This window comes from Heterocephalus glaber, unplaced genomic scaffold, assembly GCF_053883595.1.
Source record: "Heterocephalus glaber isolate CG9 unplaced genomic scaffold, H.glaber_assembly_v1.0 deba00001613, whole genome shotgun sequence".
In the NCBI taxonomy this organism is placed as follows: domain Eukaryota; kingdom Metazoa; phylum Chordata; class Mammalia; order Rodentia; family Bathyergidae; genus Heterocephalus; species Heterocephalus glaber.
Window position 1 is genome coordinate 32,985,838 of NW_028258384.1, and position 24,952 is coordinate 33,010,789.

The 24,952-nt window shown below is 36.5% G+C and overlaps 1 protein-coding gene across 9 annotated transcripts in view; it reads left to right on the plus strand.

Annotated features, from left to right (window-relative positions):
* Tbc1d8b (TBC1 domain family member 8B) overlaps positions 1–12,847 on the plus strand; it is a 102,831-nt gene extending 89,984 nt beyond the window's left edge. For 7 of the 9 annotated variants that reach the window (XM_004861470.4, XM_021241587.2, XM_087196715.1 and 4 more), the window contains 4 exons: positions 433–516; positions 2,064–2,120; positions 7,375–7,472; positions 9,173–12,847. In XM_004861470.4, the coding sequence (XP_004861527.1) occupies positions 433–516; positions 2,064–2,120; positions 7,375–7,472; positions 9,173–9,568 (635 nt within the window). In that variant the 3' untranslated portion in view covers positions 9,569–12,847. The remainder of the gene's footprint in view (positions 1–432; positions 517–2,063; positions 2,121–7,374; positions 7,473–9,172) is intronic. The other 2 variants (XM_013078353.3, XM_087196712.1) reach the window with 2 other exon arrangements.
* Positions 12,848–24,952: the final 12,105 nt, after the last annotated feature.

Sequence of the window (24,952 nt, forward strand, 5' to 3'; positions counted from 1 at the left end):
TTAGGTTGCCATTATAATGTTCATTGAGTACACTGTTTATAGAGGGATCAAAAATAGGAAAAACATTCTATACTTATTAAATCACAGGTAGAAAGTAAAACAAAGCATTCACTTTATGTTCTCCTTCAAGTTTTTTAAATGGCTAAGGTTGTATGTTTAGATTTCCAGATGCCAAATTTTCTTATTACAACTTGTAATGGCTCTCAGAAAACTATTAAAAAAGCAAGTAGAAAAAATACTAGGACTCAAGGTGATCAGGTACTCTTTTTTTTTGCTATACAATAGAGTGATATCCCTTTTATATTTCTTCACTTACATTTTTGTTACAAAACTCTTTTTTTAAATTCCTACTCCCAAATTTATTTGACCATTACAGACCCCCATCTCTTGCCCTCATTGTTAGCAAGTGTGATTTGGTTTATATGTTTTCAGCTTATACTGAAGTGAAATCTAAGGACTCTTCAAAAGGAGATGAACTTTCCATGGAAGAATTGCTTTATTTCAGTCAGCTCCACGGTAAATATTTGTTTAAAAGCTTAACTTTTTTGAGACAGGGCCTTGCTAAGTTCTCTGAGATGGCCTCAAATTTTTAGTCTTTAGTGATCCTCCTACGTCATCAGCCACCCAGGTATCTAGAACTATAAGTGCACAGCACTGTGTCTAACTAGTTTAACTGTGTTGATCATTAGTTACTTGTAGAGATCTTCCTGGCTTAGATGAGGTTTACTCAGCTACCATTAGTAAATTTGGGGTTCATTATACCTTTTACTTCTTTTGTACTACCATAACACCTAGCACAGTTCATAAATATTTGACTAATTACCAAATTACTAATTACTGATTAGAGACTTAGATTTATGAAATTTCTTATTTATTGGAGAATTACAAGAAAATTATATTTTGTTTCTAAATATGTTAAAGAAACTTCTAAACTGTATCAGACCATTTTTATGCCTTGGTAAAGTACAATGAAGACAATAGAATGGTGATTAAATGTCATAGCTATTATTCAAACAGTAGATTATCTACTATAAGACACTAAAAGTGTAAAATACAGCAATGAGTCTGTCTCCTAGGCATTATTTGGAAGTGATATGAGCTCATTTGATTGTCCTTTGCTTTATTTTCATAAATATGCAATGTCTTAACAGAGGGATGAGTTCTGATTAATGTATGCTTGTGGTTTAACATGCTAAAGTGTTTTTTGTTTTTTGGCTTTTTTGTTGTTTTTGGGGGTGGTGGTTAAGACACGGTCTTGCTATGTAGTTTAGGCTGGCCTTGAACTTACTACATAGTACAAGCTGGGCTCAAACTCATGGCGATCCTCCTGCTTTAGCCTCCCCAGTGTTGTAATTACAGGCGTGCGCCACCATGCCCAGCAACATGCAAGTGTTTGAACACTGAGTTTAAAGAGACCTTACAAATCATCTAGTCAGATCCCTTCATTTTATAGTTAAGGGCACTAAGGCCCACAGAGGAGGGGTTTGTACAAGGTTTCACAGTGAGTTATTGCCACACTCAGGAATTGTAACTCATTCTTCTGACTTCCTGTATGTGTGTGTGTGTGTTTTTCCTGATAACAAAAGTAGTACAATTTAATTTGAAGAAAGCCAAAAAAAGAATGAAATACCACCGAGAAATAAATAGTTAATATTTAGTGTGCTTCCTTCTAGGATTTTTTAAAAATATGAATATTTCTCCAGTGTTCTTTTTATTATGAAACTTTTCTAATATATTGCCTTACAATGACAGGAGGTCAGGTTGGGTGAAATTGGCTTACCGAATCAAAGTAACATGTACTTTTATGCCACATGAAATATTTTTGCTTTTTTTTTTTCTGAGTTCTTTTATTGGTACATTTTAGGTATACATTACATTTACATTTATCATTGGGTGTTTGTACCTGTACATGATGTATCTTAGTTCTTTTTTCCCCATTACTTGTGAGCCCTTCACCCCCTCCACCCTTCCCTATTTACACAGACATCATTTCCATTTTTTTTTGCTTTTAAAAGATATTTGTTAAATATTTTACAATGTACAATTGCCCTCTTTCTTTCTAGTTTCCAAGGCTACAAATGAGAAAGAATCAAATTCAGGAAAAAACAGCCCTGAAAAAGGTACTATGATCTAGGAATATAATCTCTTTTATTAAATTATTACTTATATAAATAGGGATAACTACAAAGGGGGGAAAGTAGATTGATTCCTTTTAATGGCTATAGATTGGTCCTGAGAAAATTTTTAATTTCTTTTCTGTAGTTTAACAGTTTATTCTTTGTTCCCACAATACTTCTCAAAAGTTATAGAAAATGTAATAGTAAATGACCCATATTAATTTGTTTTATTTTAGAAATATTTATTTTTAATCACAAAAGTAATAGATAATCCTAACAGAAATTGAGACAGCAGATAGCTCTCATATTCACACCAACCCCTCCTAGAATTAAAGACTGAAAACATTTTTGACTATATCCTCCCCAGACCTGTTTCTGCATATGCACAAACATATCTAGACGTCTCTATTTTAAGAGAAAGAAATACTCCATAAATACTGTTTTATAGTTGCTAACTTTAGATTTTGTGATATATCATGGAAAACTTTTCACATCCATACATTTGGATCTACCTTGTACTTTTTAATAGGTACAGAATATTTCATTATTTGTTTTTATCATAATTTATTAATCCAATATTAATGGACATTTAGATTGTTTCCAGTTATTTTTATTTCAAACTCTTCAGCAAATATTTCTGTGCTTAAAAACTTTAAGATAATTTTACAAACATTTCTTTAGGATAGGATGAATTCATAGAAGTATAAAATACTGGACTAGCTGGTATTCACATTAACTATTTCGATAGAGGATCTAAAATCACTCTCCAAAGGCCAATCATTCTTTTTACATTTTTGAATAACAGTTAAAAATAACTTATTGCCAAGCACTAATACATTAGTAGTGGGGGACCTCAATACACCACTGTCACAAATAGATAGATCAACTAGACAAAAAATAAGCGACGAAATACTAGAGCTCAGTCAAACTCTTGACCAAAGGAACTTAACAGAAGTTTACAGAGTGTTCTACCCCACAAAATCAGAATACACATTCTTTTCAGCTGTACACAGGTCATTCTCCAAAATAGACCACATACTTGCTCATAGACCATGTTTAAGTAAGTGCAAAGGAATTGAAGTTATCCCCTGTATATTATCAGAGCATAGTGTGATGAAATTGGAGATCAATAGCAAAAGAAACTGCAAGAATTTCATAAACACATGGAAATTGACCAACACACTTCTGAATGCTAATGGGTCACACAGGAAATTAAGAAATCAGACAGTTCCTATAATTAAATGACAATGACAATACAACATATTGGAATCTGTGGTACACAATGAAAGCAGTCTTATGAGGGAAATTCATAGCAGTGAATAATCACATTAGGAAAAAAGAGCAAGCCCAAATAAACAACCTGATTCTGAACCTCAAGCTTCTAGAAAAAGAAGAACAGGAAAAACCCAAAGCTCATACAAGGGAGAAAATTATAAAGATCAGAGCAGAAATCAATACAATGGAGACTAAGAGAACAACACAAAAAATCAATGAAGCCAAGAGTTGGTTCTTCGGAAGGAAAAACAAAATTGACAAACCCTTAGCCAAACTTATCAGAAAAAGGAATGAAAAGGCCCATATCCATGCAATTATGAATGAAAAGGATAAAATTACAACAGACCCAGCAGAAATCCAGAGGATCATCAATACCTACTTCGAGAACCTATGTGACAATAAGATGGACAACACAGAAGAAATGGACAGATTCCTAGATACATATGAATTGCCAAAGTTGAATGAAGACCTAAAAATTCTGAACAACCCAATATCAACCAATGAAATTGAAAATGTAATTAAAAACTTACCAACTAAGAAAAGCCCCAGTCCTGATGGCTTCACCACTAAATTCTACAAGACATTTAAAGAGGTACTACTGCCACTACTGTTGAAACTCTTCAATGAAATTGAAAAGAAAGCAATACTCCCAAATTCATTTCTGGAAGCAAGCATCACCTTGATCCCCAAAGCAGAGAAAGACCCAACCAAAAAAGAGAACTATAGGCCAATCTCACTAATGAACATAGATGCAAAAATCCTTAATAAGATACTGGCAAATAGAATGCAGAAGATCATCAAGAAGATCATACACCCTGACCAAGTGGGATTCATCCCAGGGATGCAGGGATGGTTCAATATACGAAAATCAATCAATGTAATACACTATATCAATAGAGCCAAGGACAAAAACCATATGATCATCTCAGTAGATGCAGAAAGAGCATTTGACAAAATCCAACACGCATTTATGATTAAAAAAAACCTACAAAAAACTGGAATAGACAGTCTCCACCTCAATCTGATAAAAGCCATCTATGAAAAACCAACAGCCAATATCATACTAAATGGTAAAAGACTGCAGTCCTTCACAGTAAAATCAGAAACAAGACAAGGATGTCCACTGTCCCCACTCCGGTTCAATATAGTCTTGGAAACATTAGCCACAGCAATTAGACAAGAGAAAGAAATAAAAGGAATAAAGATAGGAAACAAAGAAGTCAAATTGTCATTATTTGCAGGTGACATGATACTCTATATAGAAGACCCAAGAATGCCACCAAAAGTCTTCTAGACTTAATAATCCAATTCAGTAAAGTAGGCGCATACAAGGTCAACACACAAAAATCAATAGCTTTTCTGTACACAAACAGACTCCCTGAGAGAGAAATAGGGCAAACAATTCCTATCACAATAGCATCCAAAAAACTGAAATACCTAGGAATCAACCTAACAAAAAAAATCAAAAACCTCTTCTCTGAAAACTATAGCACTCTGAAAAGAGAGATTGAAGATGATATCAGAAAATGGAAAGACATCCCCTGCTCCTGTGTAGGAAGAATCAACATAGTGAAAATGGCCATACTTCCAAAACTGCTATATAGATTCAATGCAATCCCAATTGACATCCCAGCAGCATACTTCATGAACCTTGAGAAAACAATCCAAAAATTCATTTGGGGGCTGAGGATGTAGCTCAGTGGTTCCACTGCCTGCCTTGCAAGTGGAAGGTCCCGAGTTCGATCCTCAGTACCCCCCAAAAAAATTCATTTGGAAAAAGAAGAGACCTAGAATAACAAAAGCAATTCTAGATGACAGAGACATGGCAGGTGGTATCACACCTCCCAACATGAAACTATAATACAAAGCTACTGTGATAAAAACAGCATGGCACTGGCAAAGAAACAGACCACAGGACCAGTGGAACAGATTAGAAGGTGCAGAAACAACTCCAGACACACTCAGCCACCTCATCTTTGACAAAGGAGCCAAACACCCTCACTGGAGGAAAGATAACCACTTTAATAAATGGTGCTGGAAAAATTGGGTTGCACCTTGCCAAAGATTAGAACTAGACCTATATCTCTCACCATGCACTAAACTAAAATTGAAATGGATTAAAGATCTAAGTATTAAAACAGAAACACTGAACCAGCTGGAACAGAGGTGAGGTAGAGCTCTTGAAGACATTGGTGTAGGAAAAGATTTTATGAACAAAACCTCAGTTGCCCATGAACTAACACAATCAACAAATGGTATCTCTTCTTATTAAAAAGCCTCTGCACAGCAAGAGAAACCACCAGCAGTGTGAAGAGACAACCGACAATGTGGGAAAAACTTTTCACCAGCTGTTCCTCAAAGGTCTACTGTCTAGAAAATATAAAGAACTTTAAAAAATCAGACCTCCCAAATTTATAGACCCAATCCAAAAATGGGCATCTGAAATGAACAGATATTTCTCAGACAAAGAAATAGAAATGCCAAATAAACATATGAAAAAATGTTCAACATCGCTGTTCATTTGAGAGATACAAATGAAAACAGTGCTGAGATTCCACCTCACCCCAGAAAGAATGGCTGCTGTCATGAAATCAACCAATAACAAATGCTGGGGGCACTGTGGGGAGAGAGGAACACTGCTCTATTGCTAGTGGGAGTGTAGACTGGTCCAACCACTGTGGAAATCAGTATGGAGATACCTCAGAGAACTAGGACTGGAAGTCCCATTTGACCCCGCTATTCCACTGCTGGGTAACTTCCGCAAAGAATTAAAAGAATCATACCACAGTGATATATGTGCACCCATGTTCATAGCAGCACAATTTGTAATAGCTAAAACTTGGAAGCAGCCCAATTCTCCATCAACTGGAGACTGGATAAAGAAAATGTGGGTTTTTTTATAAAATGGAGTACTACTCAGCCATAAAAAATGAGAGATTAGAGACATGTATAGCTAAATGGATGCACATTGAGGTGATACTCTTAAGTGAAATAAATAGGACACACATGTGTAAATAACGAATAGTTCCTCTAGTGTGAGAAACTGAAAATGTAAATAAAGACTAAAAGGTATAACAGATAATGTGAAATAGAAAGAAAAGGGGCAAAGGGGAAGGGGAATTAGGGGTAGGGGAAAGGAAAGAAGGGAATGGAATTAATATGACAAAATGAAAAAATGGAAACAAAGTCTTTGTAAATAGAGAGGGATGAAGGGGTTGAAGGAAGGGCAGGGGAAAAAAATAAGAACCAAGAGAGATTATGTAAAGGTGCAAATTTCTGATGATGAATGTCATTATATTGTATACCTAAAATGTACCAATAAAATTAATAAAAATATAACTCATTGCTGAAGATCTCTTTAAACATAATAACTTCAGTGTTTTTTACTCAGGTTTCAAGGGCTCTTAAATATTTAAAAGTAACCTTAATATCTTCTTGACTAAACTCTTTAAAGAAAAGATTAAATAATGTTTTGAGTTTTTAAGAAATAGCCACCATAGACCACTTTGTTATCTGCATAAGAATAAGATCTAGAAGCTGGTTTAAATTTAGTAATATGTTTACAATGCCTGCATGATGTCTGTGGCCATACCATCCTGTACGTGCCCGATCTCTTCTGATCTCGGAAGCTAAGCAGGATTGGGTCTTTTTAGTATTTGGATGGGAGAATGACTACATGAAATGTGTATTGTCAGGTGAGGGTGTCTGTTTTAATCTATATGCATCTTTTTTCCCTCTCTCCCCACATTTGCCCTAGTCCCCAACTTCCCTAAAGTAAAAGTTTTAGTCTAAATGGAAAGAGAAAAAATATTCTGAGAGCCAGTGGGTGCGATCAAAGGGAAATTCATATCATTTCCTGGATTAAAAAAGATGAAATTTTTTTATCTCAATGAAATATCTTTCAATCATAACTCTTATTCTTGAGATTTGAGGAAATAAAGTGGGCTATTCACTATGAAACTGTTTTACTCCCCTCTTTCAGGCAAAGGAAAAATTGATATTCAAGCATACCTAAGTCAATGGCAAGATGAGCTGCTCAAAAAAGAAGAAAATATTAAAGATTTGCCAAGAATGAATCAGGTATAGTGTTTTCAAAGAAAAAAGTCTAAGTTCCTACATTTTGTATGAATATGAGTATAACCAACTTTGAAATAGCTAACATACTATTTTTTAAAATATTTAAAACCTGTATTATCTTTAAGTTTTTTGGAAGCACAGAAGAAACAAATTTTTACTTTAAACACTTCAGTGCATCTAGTGTTTCAGATAGTCCTACTATGACATTTTATATACATATAAAAATGCATAAAGAACATCTCCAGCATTGTTGGAAATGTTCTTTTATCCAGTAAACACTTTTAATGCCTACTGGATGCCAAACCCGTTGCTCATTACTGAGCATAAGCAATTACTAAAGGGCTGGGGATTTAGCTCAGTGGTTCCGCTGCCTGCCTGGCAAGCACAAGGTCCTGAGTTCAATCCCCAGTACCAAAAAAAAAAAGAAATTACTAAATAGATCACACCTTGGTTCCTAATGGTCTTTGGAACCTGTACAGGCAGTGCTAATAACTACTGATGCAATTTTAAAAGTCGTCTTTTTCTTATATCCTGTCCCACCAGAATATGTTCTTATATTTTTTACATTAAAATCTGGTTGATATAGATACTGAGGATACCCAGAGCTTTATCCAAATGAAAACTATCAAATAACTTAGTATCCCTCAATGGACTGCATAACTTGGCAGTTGATTAAGTACTTTTTTTTTTTTTGGTACTGGGGATCGAACTTGGGTCCTTGTGCTTGCGCAGCAAGTGGCAAAACCACTGAGCTAAATCCCCAGCCCAATTAAGTACTGTTTTAAATGAATAAATATGGGATATTTGTTCTAAAATTATTATAAATGAACAATACTATAATGAAGAAAGAAAACATTTGTTATAATGTATTTTTATGAAATATATCCTTTGTATTTGCTTTTTGTTAAGATAAACTTTTCTGATTGATGATTGACTTATGGAACTCATGTTGAAATTGCTTTTTTAAACTAAAAAATATTTTCTAGGACTATCTTTGAATTATTTAGGGGTAACTAAGAGGTCAGCTAGTTTCCTTCCACTTTTTCCCCACTCAGTCTTTCAAAAGAAGCACGTCCACATGGGTTTCTTAGAGCTACTTAGCACTACTAGATTAGTCCCATGAGTCATTATTCCCTAAATTTGTCATCTTAGCTAAGCAGGCCACCTTAGCCCTTTGAGGAGATCAATTGGAACTTGTTCTTAATCCTTTTGTTAAGGTTAGTTATAGCCCAGCGGCATCGCTCCTGCCTCGCAAGCACAAAGTCCTCAGTTCAATCCCCGGTACAAAAAACAAAAGATTGAATGAATTAATAATTTAATGTAGGAAAATACAGTACTTTGCCTAATTGAAAGTAAGATGTTTTATGTACATGAACTAACACCCCACAAGGAATATAATCATTGTGTACCAGAAACATTCCAATGAAGAAAAGTGCCACCTAACATTGAAATAATATGGCCAACTGTCTAGGAATTAGTGTAGATATGATGTGCTATAGGCAGTAATCAAGAGGGTTTAAATGAAATGTTTTTCCATGATTCATAGTCATCTTTCTAGAACCAAGATTTATTTGGGGATTAATTGTTCTAGGATGAAGGTTATACACTATAAATTCTATAAAGGAGCGTGACTACTTCTGAGTTCTCTTCATACTTGTCAAATATAATATTAAAATGTTGTATTTCTAACTTGTGTCTTTTAGTCACAATTTATTCAGTTTTCAAAGACCCTCTATAATTTATTTCATGAGGACCCTGAAGAAGAAGCATTATATCAAGCCATTGCTATTGTAACTAGCCTTTTGCTCAGGATGGAAGAAGTTGGAAGGAAACTACATAGCCCGACATCATCAGCCAAAGCAGTCCCTGGTATAGTCTGTGCTTCTGGAGGACCCAATGAAAGGAAAACAGAGAGCCACTTGGAGAAAAATTCTTCCTCTCTTAGGGAGGAACCTCAGTGGTCATTTGCATTTGAACAGATTCTTGCATCTCTGTTGAATGAACCAGCTGTGGTAAGGTTTTTTGAGAAACCCATAGATTTAAAAGTCAAGCTAGAAAATGCAAAAACTTCTCAGTTAAGATCTAGAACCAAAATGTAAATTTCTTAACAGGAATTGGTATCGAAGACAAATTTACCAAGATTTCTATAGCCCTCAGCTTGATTCCTGGAAGTTAGGCTCAAGGATTTTATCTGGTTAGTAATGTGCTTAAAGGAAAAAGGAGTAAGATATTCAGAAGCACAATTATTTATTTGAGATGATCTCAAATTTTGATATTCTCAAATACAAGTGCAGTCAAACCTTGGATTGTGAGTAACTTGGTCTTCAAGCGTTCCACAAGATGAGCAAACATTTCTAAGAAATTTTAACTTGATAAACGAGGCAATACAGTGAACACATGATTGCAACTGGTTCCTCTCACTCTCTCGCTCACTGTCTCTCTCTCTGTCTCTGCTTTGATATAAAAGTGCTTTAGATTACAAGTGGGTTGAATTATTCTCACAAACCAAGGTTTTACTGTACTCTTATTTTAGAAGAGATGCAGTATTAAGGAAGGATGTTCAATGCAACCACCAGGGGGCACCACTATACCATTGTTAGTAAGGAAATTACTAGTTTGTGCTATTTACATGTGATTACTAATGATTTTGAAAAGGTGTTAGTTTATTAGTGATGCTGGTATGTCATATTGATAAATCTTATTTTCCAAATTGCCTCAGTCTTGTTAGAATGCTTTAGAAAACTAGGCTCTTAGATCTATACCCTTATCTAGGAAATTACCATTCAGAGCCCTTATTTTCAGGTTATCTAACTGAAATATTATTAACATTTCAAATTTAATTTCATCCAATCTACTAATAGATGATTTGTTAGTTACTTGTGCAATCTCCACCTGAAGAATTTAGAAGCTGCTGACTATGCTGCTATCTTTTACTGTTAAGAACAAAACAAGAACTCTAAACACTAGGCTGATAGAAAAGGAAAAAATGCTGGACTTGAATTTAAACTGGATAAGACCAGCATTTTAGAAGAGTTTAAGAAACAGTTCAGGGCCAGGGATGTAGCTCAGTGGCACTGTGCCTGCCTGGCAAGCGCAAGGTCCTGAGTTCAATCCCTAATACTGGGGAAAAAAAAAAAAAAAAGTTCAGTTAACTCTATGGATCTCTCATTAGACTAAGAAATTACTAGAAATTCTTCAGAGCAATACTGTTTGTGTTATTTGTCTCAATATGTTGCGATTTGTCTCAGTAGTTATAGATTTTGGATTTTCTCAGTCATGTTTTAATTTACATTAGATAGTAAAGATAGTTACATTTAAACTGAATTGTTATATTAGTCTGGCAGGCACATAAAGTATACTTACACGTGATACTTGCCGATGTAATGTGTAGAATTGCCAACATCTATCTAGAAAGTTCGAACTATCTGATTTAGATATATAATTTCTGTATACTTTATGCTGCTTATGTTTTGGACACGCCATGACAATCCATTTAGAGACATAATGGACTTTGTTGGCGCTTAAAATGAAACAAGTAAACTACACTTACCCATTCTTCTGTCCTATTTCTGACGAGAGCAATTTTTTTTTTTTGGTACCGGGGATCGAACTCCGGACCTTGCACTTGTGAGGCAGGCGCCGGAACCACTGAGCTAAATCCCCGGCCCTGACAAGAGAAATTTAATAATTGAATTCGGAAATGGAGTAGAAATCATCCATTGGAGTTTCTTTCTTCACAAAAGACTTTGGCTTTAAGTCCTTGAAGTTTTTGACATATGAAACAATGAAAGGGCAGACCTCCTGAGTGATCCAAGAAGTCATCTTTTCTGAGCAGGAGTTGGTATAGTGACCCTTAGGCAAGAGTCCACTGTGAACAAAGCCTAATGCAGAGATGCTTGTCACCATACAATATATTATCTTCAGAAAAGTTAAAGAATTTTCAAGTTGACCCTTTGAAAATTGATACATTGGGTTTGGCCAAACCTTTTACTACTCATGTCTTTAAGATAATTTGATCACCTTCTCTTGTCAAGGAAATTACCACTTAAAGAGATAGTTGGTAAGATCTACGCCTTTATTCGGAAATGATTTGCTGAAATACATCCACATTTTAAAAGCTTAGTTAATAGTTTGTATTAAAGCTATCATATATTTGCTGTTATGCAATGATTGTTAAATTATGCTACAATAGCTCTAGAAGGACATACCGTCAATGCTTATGCACAAAAACATTACACACTTTGTTGAATATTTTGTCAGTTGGATTTACAAAGAATACTTTTTAAGAGCATATGTTATTAATATATTGTATTATAAAGTCAAAAAAGTGAAGATTACTGAGTATTGTGTTTTAACCTAGATTAATTAAAATTGAATACTTAAAGGGATTTTTGAGTTGCAAAAAGATTATAAAGACAAGTTAAAAAGAAAAATTTATTTTCTGAGTCTGCAGGAGAAACAAGCTGAATATATAGTTTTATAGCTGCTACGTTGTTAAGCAGATGAATTGTACTAAATATTAAAAATCTTATGTAGTTGTGTCATACTAAACCAGTGCATTATACCTTATACATTAAATGTAATAAAGTGGTTTTACTTCTCTTTATAAGAATAAATATTATAAATCTCCTATATTAAACATGAAAATGGTTTGCTTAAAGAGATTAATATTATTTACTATGATGTGTTTTATTTTCACTTAACCCAGATATCACTTGAGGACTCCTTCTGTTTCAGTTAGGATTCATTTGCAGAGAAAAGAATTTATACTTACTTAGATTAGGTAGGAAAAGATTTATACTGAGTATTAAATGGCTTACATAATTATCAAGGCTATCTGAATTGGGCTTTTAAAAACACATCCCAAAGGCACATCACTACCAGGTCACCCAGGCAGTTGCTAACTCTTCTAAGATTAGAAAACTGCTGCTTCCTTCTTTGAGAAGGAAAAGCCATCACTACTGCTACTACCTCTGGAAACATGCTCACCCACTGTGATTTATACCAGCAAAATAGTCCATGCTCCCTGCCTCTCAGCACTCACAAGCTTGTGACTACATTACAGTAGGGCAGCCAGACATCTTCACAGCCATGTTTACCAGCAGAGGTGTCAGAAGCATAAGCTCCACCTCACTTCTACTTCTAAAGTCTCATGTGTATGCATCTCATTGGCCTAGAATAGCGGTGGCAAACCTATGGCATGTGGGCCACAGTGGGCACACAGAGCCCTCTCTGTTGGCACAAGAGCCAAGTTGCCACAGCCAAGGTTTGACAAATTATCAGCATGTACACAACAGCAAAGATCATATTAATTGTGCAAAAGTACGCCAAATGCAAACTTTTACCTTTTAATAAAAATCTGTTTGTATCATTGAAAACTCTGTTATTGTGTTTTTCTTTTAAGATAAAAGATGTTAATGTATGAGTTGTTTCTAAACTAAAACGTCAGGATTCAGGTTTAATCGCAGTGTTGGCACTTTACGATAAATAAGTGGGTTTTGGGTTGCAGTTTGAGCATTTGGTCTCTAAAATATTCGCCATCACTGGCCTAGAGTTGTATAAAGAATTAGTTGTATAAAGAATTAGCACAACATATATTATTTTATCATTTCAGTGGGTCAGTACTATAGGCTCAGCTTAGCTAGGTCCTTTGGCTAGGATTTCACAAGGCTACAACCAACATGTCAACCAGGCTGGTTCCCATATAGGAGTTCAACTGGGGAAAAGTCCTATTCCAGGCTGATTCAAGAAAAATTCATTTTCTTTTTTTGGTACCGGGGATTGAACTCAGGTCCTTACGCTTGCGAGGCAGGCGACAGAACCACTGGGCTAAATCCCCGGCCAAAAAAATTCATGTTCTTATGATTTATAGGTATAGAGGTACCATTCTTTCTGGTAGTTGATTGAAGCCTGCTCTCACCTCCTGAAAGTGTTCCTTGGTTCTTAGCAGCTGCCCTCATCCTCTGCAGACTATCCACAGTTCTTTGCCTTATGGCCTTCTCCAAAGTGACCACTTCATCAAGCCAGCAAGGAGAGTCTAGAGTGAGTCTGTCAAAAAGAGTGTCTCATATAAAATAACAATCACAAGAGTGGCACCTCAGTCCCTCACCAAGTTCTGTTTTTTTAAAAAAGCAAGTAACAGTCCTGCCCACACCCAAATGGAGAGAATTACCAGAAAGGCATGAACATCAGGAGACAGAAATGGTGAGACATGGTATTCCCTAGCATCTTAGAGTCTACCCACCACAAACACCAGTCTAGGTCATTATGTATGTCATTCAGCTCTTTCTCTGTGCAATACACCCTTCTCTTCTAAATAACAGCTAATAGCAACATTGGCTTGCTCCTGCCTGTCATAACACAAATCTCCCTCCTATAAATAAAAGTACACCAATATCTCCTAAGAGAAGATCAAAGTTTCTGTCAGTAATTTGAATCTATCCACAGCTGATGTTCACTCTTCCTGATTCAGTCTCAATCCCATCTTGATATTCTATGTTTGGATTAAATTATAAGTAAATTGTCATCACCTGACCTTATAGAAAAATAGTAGAGGATACATGGGAAAGTAAATCGATTCTTATATATAAACATATACATAAAAGAAATGGAGAAACTAAAAGGCTATTATCCTCATTTCTACAACAGGTCATGAAACTGTAAGTATGGGGCTTTTTCCTAATCATACTATAAATTAACTTTTCAGTTTATACATTAAGCACAGGTATACCTGTCACCATCACAATTAGAATACAGCATAGTTCATCACCCTAAAAGAACTCCCTCATGCCATGACTTTATATAATCTCTGCCTGCCCCTAACCAACCACTGATCAGTCCTTTATCCTCATAAAAAAAAAAGTTTGCTTTCCCACAAACCCTGTGCCTCACAGCCATGTGATGAAGGAATAGTTAGACACTTCTATATGTAATTTCTCAAGCCAGAAGGAAGAGAGAATGCCCTACATTTTGGTGAAAATTACAGCATCTTCACATCAACACTGCTTCTGAGGTAGGAGTTACACTGCTTTTGAATGCCCAGGCTTTGTCCCCCCACCCCCTTTTCAGGAGGAGCTTTTTAGTTCTGTGAGGAAAAATGTTCAGTAAAGTCTGCTTTTATTAGCTAGAATCTGTTTCTTTGGCTTAAAGTAGACTGATAACATGTGATACTGGAGGTTCCATAGCACTGGTTCCCTCAAGACATGGCAGAGTATTCCAGTATCTACATTCCTAGGCCTATAATCACTGGAAGAGCCTATAGCTCATATTATGCTCTAGTTTTCATTTCTGTCACCAGAACTGCATCTTTCCCCATCCCATTGAGAAATAGATTTTCCAGTTCCTAATTCATGTCTTCCTTTGAAGACAGTGTCTTTTCTGTATGGCTTTTTAAAAGATTCTGATCTTTCCATTGTTCTGCAGTTCCTTATGATCTATTTAGCTTTTGAAAAATCTTGTTTGGGATTGATGATTAAATTTTGATAATTGACTATCATTCTCCAAGACCTACCTACCTTTAGCACAAGCTAAATAGGTAAGTTAAATGAAGATGTGATAGAAATCACCCCTAGCTTCCACATTAACACATATTCTTTGTTTTTTCCTTAAATTCTTTTATTGGTACATTTTAGGTATACAATAGATTTACATTTATCATTGGGAACTTGTACCTTTACATAACCACTCTTCGTTCTTATTTTTTCCCCGATTCCCTGCCCTCCCTTCAACCCCTCCAATATTTATAAAGACTTTGTTTCCTTTTTTTCCATTTGTCATTTTTCCTTTCCCTCCTTTTGTTTCCCCTACCCCTCCCACTTCCCCTACCTCTCTGGACCTTTTCATCCAATTTTGCATTATCAATTATTCATTTTAATCATTGGTACATTTTAGGCACACAATATAATGACATTCATCATTGGAAATTTACACCTTTATACAATCGCTCTTGGTCATTTTTCCCCCTTCCCCTACCCTCCCTTCAACCCCTCCATTTCCTCCCTATTTACAAAGACTTTGTTTCCATTTTTTCACTTTCTCATAGTAATTCCATTCCCTTTCTTTTCCCCTACCCCTCCCACATCCCCTTCCCCATTGCCCCTTTTCTTCCTATTTCACATTATCTATTATACCTTTTAGTCCATATTTACACTTTCAGTGTCTCACACTAGAGAAACTATTTGGTATTTACACATGTGTGTCCTATTTATTTCACTTAAGAGTATCGCCTCAATGTGCATCCATTTAGCTATAAATGTCTCTAATTTCTCCTTTTCTATGGCTGAGTAGTACTTCATTTGATTAAAAAACCACATTTTCTTTATCCAGTCTCCAGTTGAAGGGCATTTGGGCCGCTTCCAACTTTAGCTATAACAAATTGTGCTGCTATGAACATGGGTGCACATATATCACTGTGGTATGATTGTTTTAATTTTATGGGGAAGATACCCAGCAAGGGAATAGCTGGGGCAAGTGGGACTTCCAGTCCTAGTTCTTTGAGGTATTCTCATACTGATTTCCATAGTGGTTGCACCAGTCTACACTCCCACCAGCAGTGGAGCAGGGTTCCTCTTTCCCCACAGCCCTTCCACCATTTGTTATTGGTTGATTTCATGATAGCAGCCATTCTTTCTGGGGTGAGGTGGAATTTCAGCATTGTTTTCATTTGCATCTCTCGAAAGACCCGTGATGTTGAACATTTTTTCATATGTTTATTTGTTATTTCTACTTCTTTGAGAAATGTCTGTTCATTTCAGATGCCCATTTTCAGATTGGGTCTTTAAATTTAGGAGGTCTGATCTGTTTAAGTTCTTTATAGATTCGAGATAGTGGGTGATTGTCTAAGGAACAGCAGGTGAAGATTTTTTCCCAGATTGTGGATTGTCTCTTCACATTGCTGGTGGTTTCTCTTGCTGTGCAGAAGCTTTTTTTTTTTTTTGGTACTGGGGATTGAACTCGGGTCCTTGCGCTTGCGCAGCAGGTGGCGAAACCACTGAGCTAAATCCCCGGCCCCGAGCAGAAGCTTTTTAATAAGAAGAGATCGCATTTTTTGATTGTTTGTGTTAGTTCATGGGCAACTGAAGTTTTGTTAATAAAATCTTTTCCTACACCAATGTCTTCAAGAGTTCTACCTAACCTCTGTTCCAGACAGTTCAGCATTGTGATTTTAATATTTAGATCTTTAATCCATTTCGAATTTAGTTTAGGGCATGTTGAAAGTTATAGGTCTAGTTTTAATCTTTGATAAGTTGAAACCCAATTTTTCCAGCACCACTTATTAAAGAGGCTATCTTTCCGGCAATGAGGGTGTTTGGCTCCTTTATTAAAGATGAGATGGCTGAGTGTGTCTGGAGTTGTTTCCGCATCTTCTAATCTGTTCCACTGGTATTCAGGTCTGTTTCTTTGCCAGTGCCATGCTGTTTTTATCAAGTAGCTTTGTAGTATAGTTTCAAGTTGGGGATTGTGATACCCCCTGCCACGCCTCTGTTACGTAGAATTGCTTTTGCTATGCTGGGTCTCTCCTTGTTCCAAATGAATTTTTGGATTGTTTTATCAAGGTCCGTGAAGTATGCTGCTGGGATTTCAATTGGGATTGCATTGAATCTATATAGCAGTTTTGGAAGTATGGCCATTTTCACTATGTTGATCCCTCCTACCCAGGAGCAGGGATGTCTTTCCATTTTCTGATATCCTCTTCAATCTCTTTTTTCAGAGTGCTATAGTTTTCAGAGAAGAGGTTTTTGATTTCTTTTCTTAGGTTGATTCGTAGGTATTTCAGTTTTTTGGATGCTATTGTGAAAGGAATTGTTTGTCTTATATTTATCTCAGTGAGCCTGTTGTTCGTGTAGTGGAAAGCTATTGATTTTTGTGTGTTGACCTTGTATCCAGCTACTCTACTCAATTTGGTTATTAAGTCTAGAAGACTCTTGGTGGAGTTCTTGGGGTCTTCTATATAGAGTATCATGTCACCTGCACATAATGACAATGTGACTGCTTCATTTCCTATCTTTATTCCTTATATTTCTTTCCCTTGTCTAATTGCCGTAGCTAATGTTTCCAAGACTGTATTGAATCGAAGTGGGGATAGTGGATATCCTTGTCTTGTTCTTGATTTTAGTGTGAAGGATTTCACTTTTTGACCATTTAGTATGACATTGGCTGTTGATTTTTTATAGATGGCTTTTATCAGATTGAGATAGAGACTGTCTTCCAATTTTTGTAGGGTTTTTATCATAAATGCATGTTGGATTTTGTCAAATGCTTTTTCTGCATCTATGGAGATAATCATATGGTTTTTGTCCTTGGCTCTATTGATACAGTGTATTACATTAATTGATTTTCATATATTGAACCATCCCTGCATCCCTGGGATGAATCCCACTTGATCAGGGTGTATGATCTTCTTGATGATCTTCTGCATTCTGTTTGCCAGTATCTTAGTAAGGATTCTTGCATCTATGTTCATTAGTGAGATTGGCCTATAGTTCTCTTTTTCATTTTTGTCTTTCTCTGCTTTGGGAATCAAGGTGATGCTTGCTTCCAGGAATGAATTTTGGAATATTGCTTCCCTTTCAATGTCATCGAAAAGTTTAAACAGTAGTGGCACTAGTTCCTCTCTAAATGTCTTGTAGAATTCAGTGGTGAAACAATCAGGACCAGGGCTTTTCTTAGTTGATAAGGTTTTAATTATGTTTTCAATTTCATTGATTGATATTGGGTTGTTTAGAATTTTTAGGTCCTCTTCATTCAACTTTGGCAATTCATATGTATCTAGGAATCTGTCCATTTCTTCTGTGTTGTCCATTTTATTGGCATATAGGTTCTGGAAGTAGGTATTGATCCTCTGGATTTCTGCTGGGTCTATTGTAATTTCACCCTTTTCATTCCTAATTGCATGGATTTGGGCCTTTTCATTCCTTTTTCTGATAAGTTTGGCTAAGGGTTTGTTAATTTTGTTTATTCTTTTGAAGAACCAACTCTTGGTTTCATTGATTTTTTGTATCGTTCTCTTAGTCTCCATTGAATTGATTTCTCCTCTGATCTTTATAATTTCCTCCCTTCTATGAGCTTTGGGTTTGTCCTGTTCTTCTTGTTCTAGAAGCTTGAGGTTCAGCATCAGGTTGTTTAATTGGGCTCATTCTGTTTTCCTAATATGTGTATTCACTGCTATAAATTTCCCTCATAAGACTACTTTCATTGTGTCCCATAGATTCCGATATGTTGTATTGTCATTGTCATTTAATTGAAGAAACTCTCTGATTTCTTCTTTAATTTCCTCTGTGACCCATTGGTTATTCAGAAGTGTGTTGTTCAATTTCCATGTGTTTATGAAATTTTTGTGGTTTCTTTTGCTATGGATCTCCAATTTCATCACACTATGGTCTGATAATATACAGGGGATAACTTCAATTCCTTTGCACTTACTTAAATGTGTTCTGTGAGCGAGTATATGGTCTATTTTGGCAAACAACACATGTGCAGCAGAGAAGAATGTGTTTTCTGATTTTGTGGGATGGAACACTCTGTAAGCATCCGTTAAGTTCATTTGTTCAAGAATTCGATTGAGTTCTAGTACTTCATTACTTATTTTTTGTCTAATTGATCTATCTATTTGTGGCAATGGGGTATTGAGGTCCCCCAGTACAATTGTATTAGTGCCTGTATGACTTTTCATGTCCGTTAGTATTTGTTTTATATTGTTGGGCACACTAGTGTTTAGTGCACAGATATTTATGATTGTCATCTCTTCCTGTTGGATTGTTCCCTTTACAATGATGTAGTGTCCTTCTTTGTCTCTCTTAATCAGTGTTGGTTTGAAATCTACTTGATCTGCAAAGAGGATAGCTACTCCTGCTTTTTTCAGGTTCCAGTCACATGGAGTATTGTTTTCCACCCTTTAACTTTCAGTCTATGAGTTTATTTTTGAATTGAGTGTGCTTCTTGTATGCAGCATATTGTTGGATTTTGCTTCTTGACCCATTCTGCCAGACTATTTCTTTTGATTGGTGAATTCAGACCATTAACATTGATGGTTATAACTGATACATATTGACTTATCCTTGTCATGACTTTTGCTTTTTGTTGTACTCTCCCACTTTACATTTAATTTCTTGTCGTGCCCAGTGAATTCATTCTGCTGTGGTTCCTGGGGTTGTGATCCTCATTGTCTGTTCCTAGGATATGGTCTAAAATTTTTGGAGTGCTGGTTTGGTATTCATGAAGTTCCTAAGGTGCTCTTTGTTATGAAAGTATCTTATTTCTCCATCAATTTTTGAAAGATAGTTTTGCAGGGTACATCAGTCTGGGTTGGAGGCTGTTTTCCTTTAGGGCTTGGAATACATCACTCCAAGCTCTTTCTTCTTGCCTTGAAGGTTTGCATTGAGAAGTCTGCTGTGATTCTGATGGGCATTCCTTTGTATGTGACTTGTTTCTTTTCTCTAACTGCTTGTAGAACTTTGTTCTTCTGTTGAGTTTCTGGAATCTTAGCAATTATATGCCTATGTGTAGATTTTTTTGGATCAAAGCTATTTGGAGTCCTATATGCCTCACTTATCTGTATGTCAAGTTCTTTTCCCCTGCTTGGGAAGTTTTCTGCCATTACTTCTGTGAACAGCTTTTTTCTGTCATCTGCACTCTCTCCTGTTTCTTCTTTGATTCCAATCAGTCTTATGTTATTCTTCTTTGCATCATCTAGCAGCTGCTGGATTGATTTCTCATGGTCCCTTACAATTTTGAAGCAATTTTTCTTTTCCTGGTTACTAATTGCAATCTTATCTTCTATATCTGAAATTCTGTCCTCACATTGGCTCATTCTACTGTGTACACTTTCAATGGAGTTTTTTGATCTCCTGGAAATCTGTTTTATGGATTCCATTTGTTTCCTATGTTGGGATTCCATCATGTTCCTCAGCTCCTCTCTAGATTTATTAATCATGTCTTGTTCTACGAGCACAATCTCTGCTGTTATGTGAGAAATTATTTCTGATTTCATTTTTTCCAGATCCTCTTTTGTTGCCAGTTCAGGGAGTCAGGGTGGTTGTGTATCAGAGTGTTCCATCTCATTTCCCTTTGGGGTTGCTGTAGGTGATCTGGAAGTCTGGTTTTGAGACTTGTTTACATGTCTTCTCATTTTGACCCAGGGGGTGGGGTGCTGTTGGCTCCCTCACGACTCACCTCCTCTGAGCTGAAAGTGGTGGGATGGTGGCTCAGAAACCCCTTCCTCTGGGCCGGGAGCGGCAGGACAGATGGCGGCCTGGAACTCCCTTCCTCTGGGCCAGGAGCTGAGGGATTGGTAAACACATATTTTTTTTTTTAAACACGTATTCTTTAGATATTTGTTGCCCATTTATTTCTGTGATTTCTCCAGGGATATACATCCAGTGACTTCTACTTAACCTTTCTTACTATAACTAGCCCTTACTACACTAGTGAGGGGGCAAACGTGGTATATCTGTCAGTTGCTGGTTGTAGCTATTTCAATTATGCATTCATGAACTATGAAATGACCAGATAATGTATTTGCAGATTCATGGACCCACTGAGATGGATTCAATATAAAACTGTGAGTAACCATAAATCTACATTATGATTACTCAATGTAGGTCTCAGCTTACCAGACAGCAATATTTTGGCTAAATAAATCAAATAAGAATGTATTTTTGCTCATTTATTTTGATCTAAGTGAAGTAAAGAACATTTAGCCACTACCAAAGTTCTTTGTAGGTCAAAACATACAGATTACTTCTCTGGCCACACTCCTGTCATATTAACCTGCTCATCCCATCTCTGGTTATTATATGCTGCCACTTAGTCTTTGCCATTCTAAGTTCCCATTATTCTCATCAAAACATAGTAAATTTGTGTAGTGGCAGCATATGATCTATAGAAGGCAGACACTTTAGCATGTTTCAAGAATACTAATCTGTCATTGATGTAATTTTCAGTGCCTTGGGGAATAGTGCCCTCCTGGCTATATTTGGGACATGGTTAGGATGCAGATAAGCAGGCTATGTGTCAGTATACCCCAGTATATCCCAGTGTTCCTGTATCCTTAAGTCTTTGAAGCATTTCCTGTACATCACACCAAGGAATAGCTGCCACCTCAACTGCATTTAATATGAGCTAATGTTGAGCCTTGGCTTCAGGCAACTACTGAGTGAACAGAACCACTTTCAATTAGGCAAGTCAATAATTAAATCTAGAATCTGAGAAGTACAGATTTTTTATATATTTGGCCTAATCTAAAATTGTCTTCCTCCATGGTATAGCATCCTCAGTACATTCCCACACATATTCTCCAGATTTCTAACATAAATTATCAAAATCTTGCAATTCTTATCTCCTTCCAATTTAGACTTTATATCTCATCCTTGGAGAATACTCTCACATTTCTCATCTGACTCTATAGTTATTTTGTCTGGAAGCAGTAAGAGGGGGTAGGAGTGGTACATGAGTTAATATTCCCTGAAAATAACTTCAGTGTATTCTAGCAAGGTGTGAACAGCCTTAGCAAGTGGGTTGCTTCTGCTGGCAGGGAACATTCATTAGTGAAGTATTTAGTATCATCTGAGTCTACCAGACCCCCCCTATTCATTCATTCATTCATTCATTTATATATGTATGGGAATTGAATCCAATGAATATGGAGCTACATCACCAACACTTTTTTATTTTAAGACTCGGTCTCAGTAAGTTGCCCAGATTGACCTCAGACTTAGAATTTCCCTGCCTTTGCCTCCCAAGTAGCTGGGATCACAGGTCTGTAGCACCATACCTGGGCCCCATATCTATTCTTGGTGTCTAGCCTAATAACTATGCTTACTTTCACAAAAGTGACCCAATAAGGCTGTAAATTCAATATATATTATAATTTAATCTATAGGATCAGACTGACTGATTTGCAGCAATGTCAACTGAATATCAATAAGAAATAAAAGTTGGGCACAGTGTTGCATGCCTGAAGTCCCAAATACTTGGAAGGCTGAGGGAAGAGGATCACTTGAGCCCAGGAGTTCAAGGCCAGCCTCGGCAGCATACTCAGAACTCATCTATTTAAAAAATAGTAGAAAGAACTGGGGATTTAGCTCAGTGGTTCCGCCACCTGCCTTGCAAGTGCAAGGTCCCAAGTTCGATCCATGGTGCCAAAAAAAAAAAAGAAAGAAAGAAATTCATAATCTCCTATTTCTTCAGCTGGTAATTTAAATCCTGTGACTGTCATTTTCTTTCTTTAAACTGCATTATTAGAAGAAGTTAGTCTACTTCACAGTTTTTGGATTCATTACTAATGCCAAAATTATAGTTGCAACTACCTGATCCATGTAGCCTTGCCTTCAGTAGTCACTTCATTACAAATACCCACTGATGATAATTTGGCTGGTTTGCCATTGTGTGCCATGGATTACCAGCATCCTATCTTCTAATACTAACAGAATTATCACTGTTTTCAGATTACACCAGGTTATCAAATCAATCCATTTTCTTGAAAATACTGTTCCCTACGGTCACATCTTTTGTTGGTCAGGCTTCAGTTTCAGAAAACTGAAGCCACTCTAGTTAGAGGAGGAAGCAATTTACTGCAGGATAGGAGTGATTCTGTCCCTGTGTTCTGTTTCTCTGAATCATTGTTTCTCCATGCATACAGGTTTCATGAGGCCTCTAATAAGAATTTGGCCAAAACCTCTACCACTTCATCATCTTCTAAAAGAAGTCAAAGCACACTGAGCATATGGTGATTTTTAAAATATATTTTCTCAAGATTTGTGAGGCTTATAGAAGAGGAAGTTCACATCAAGAAGTACATGACCATCTGCCACCTCACTGTTCCCCAAACCTTATTTCTCACATTACCCTGAAGGTGATTCCCTCAAGTTCACGTCCTTTCTAAGGTCCTTGCTCTCCATATATGGGGCCTCCTACATTAAGCCCTTGAAAAAACACAGTAAACTTCTCCCCACTCTAGGTTACTTCTCTTGAGAAGCCCCCTAGCCCTGTGTACATTTTTTTCCAGGCTACCTTGAAATTCCAATGAACAAAGTCTTATCATTTCATTACATGCATGTATTTCAAATTTTATCTTTAATTCATTTAATTTTTTAATGTTGCATTTTATGAAAAGTAACATGTTATGTTTTCAAACTGGTTAGACAAGGAATGGGAAAAGGAAAAGGATGAAAGGACCAATCTGTATAAGAAATATCTTGTTCTTCCCCACCCCAGGGAATTGGCTTTTTTCACGTCCTGTTATTTCTGGAAACTGCTTTTTTCCCTAGTTACTGATTAATAGTATCCTAAACATCTCAATTTAATAAGTGAGATTTGCTCATTTCCTTGCTTACCACTCCTGGAGGAATTTCTTCACATGATTCCATTTAAAAACTGAAGTTAGGTTCCACCACTCCCAGTGCAGAGGAGGTGAGCCGTGCGGGTGCCAGCAGAACCCCCCACCCCACCCCGCCTCTGTCAAAATGAGAAGACACATAAACAAGCCTCAAAACCAGACTTCCAGATCACCTACAGCAACCTCAAAGGGAAACGAGATGGAAAAATCTGATACTCAACCACTTGGACTCCCTGAACTGGCAACAAAAGAGGATCTGGAAAAAATGGAATCAGAAATAATTTCTCACATAACAGCCAAGATTGTGCCCATAGTGCAAAACATGACTAACAAATGTAGAGAGGACACAGATAAAAAAATAGACGATCTGAGGAACATGATGGAATCCCAACATAGGAAATGAATGGAACCCATAAAACAGATACAAACAGATTTCCAGGAGATCAAAAACCCCATTGAAAGCTTATGCAGCAGAATGAGCCAATATGAGGACAGAATTTCAGATATAGAAGATAAGATTGCAATTAGTGTCAAGGAAAAGAAAAATTTCTTTAAAATTTTTTTCAAGGAACAACAAGAAATCAATCCAGCAGCTGCTAGACGATGTGAAGAAGAATATCAAGACTGACTGGAGTCAACGAAGAAACAGGAGAGTCCAGATGACATAAAAAAACTATTCACAGAAGTGATGACAGAAAACTTCCCAAGCAGGGGAAAAGAACTTGACATACAGATAAGTGAGGCATATAGGACTCCAAATAGCCTTGATCCAAAAAAATCTACACATAGGCATATAATAGTTAAGATTCCAGAAACTCAACAGAAGAACAAAATTCTACAAGCAGTTAGAAAAAAGGAACAAATCACATACAAAGGAAAGCCCATCAGAATCACAGCAGACTTCTCAACACAAACCCTCAAGGCAAGAAGAAAGAGCTTGGAGTGATGTATTCCAAGCCCTAATAGAAAACAGCCTCCAACCCAGACTGATGTACCCTGCAAAACTATCTTTCAAAATTGATGGAGAAATAAGATACTTTCATGACAAAGAACATGTTAGGAACTTCATGAATACCAAACCAGCACTCCAAAAATTTTAGACCATATCCTAGGAACAGACAATGAGGATCACAACCCCAGGAACCACAGC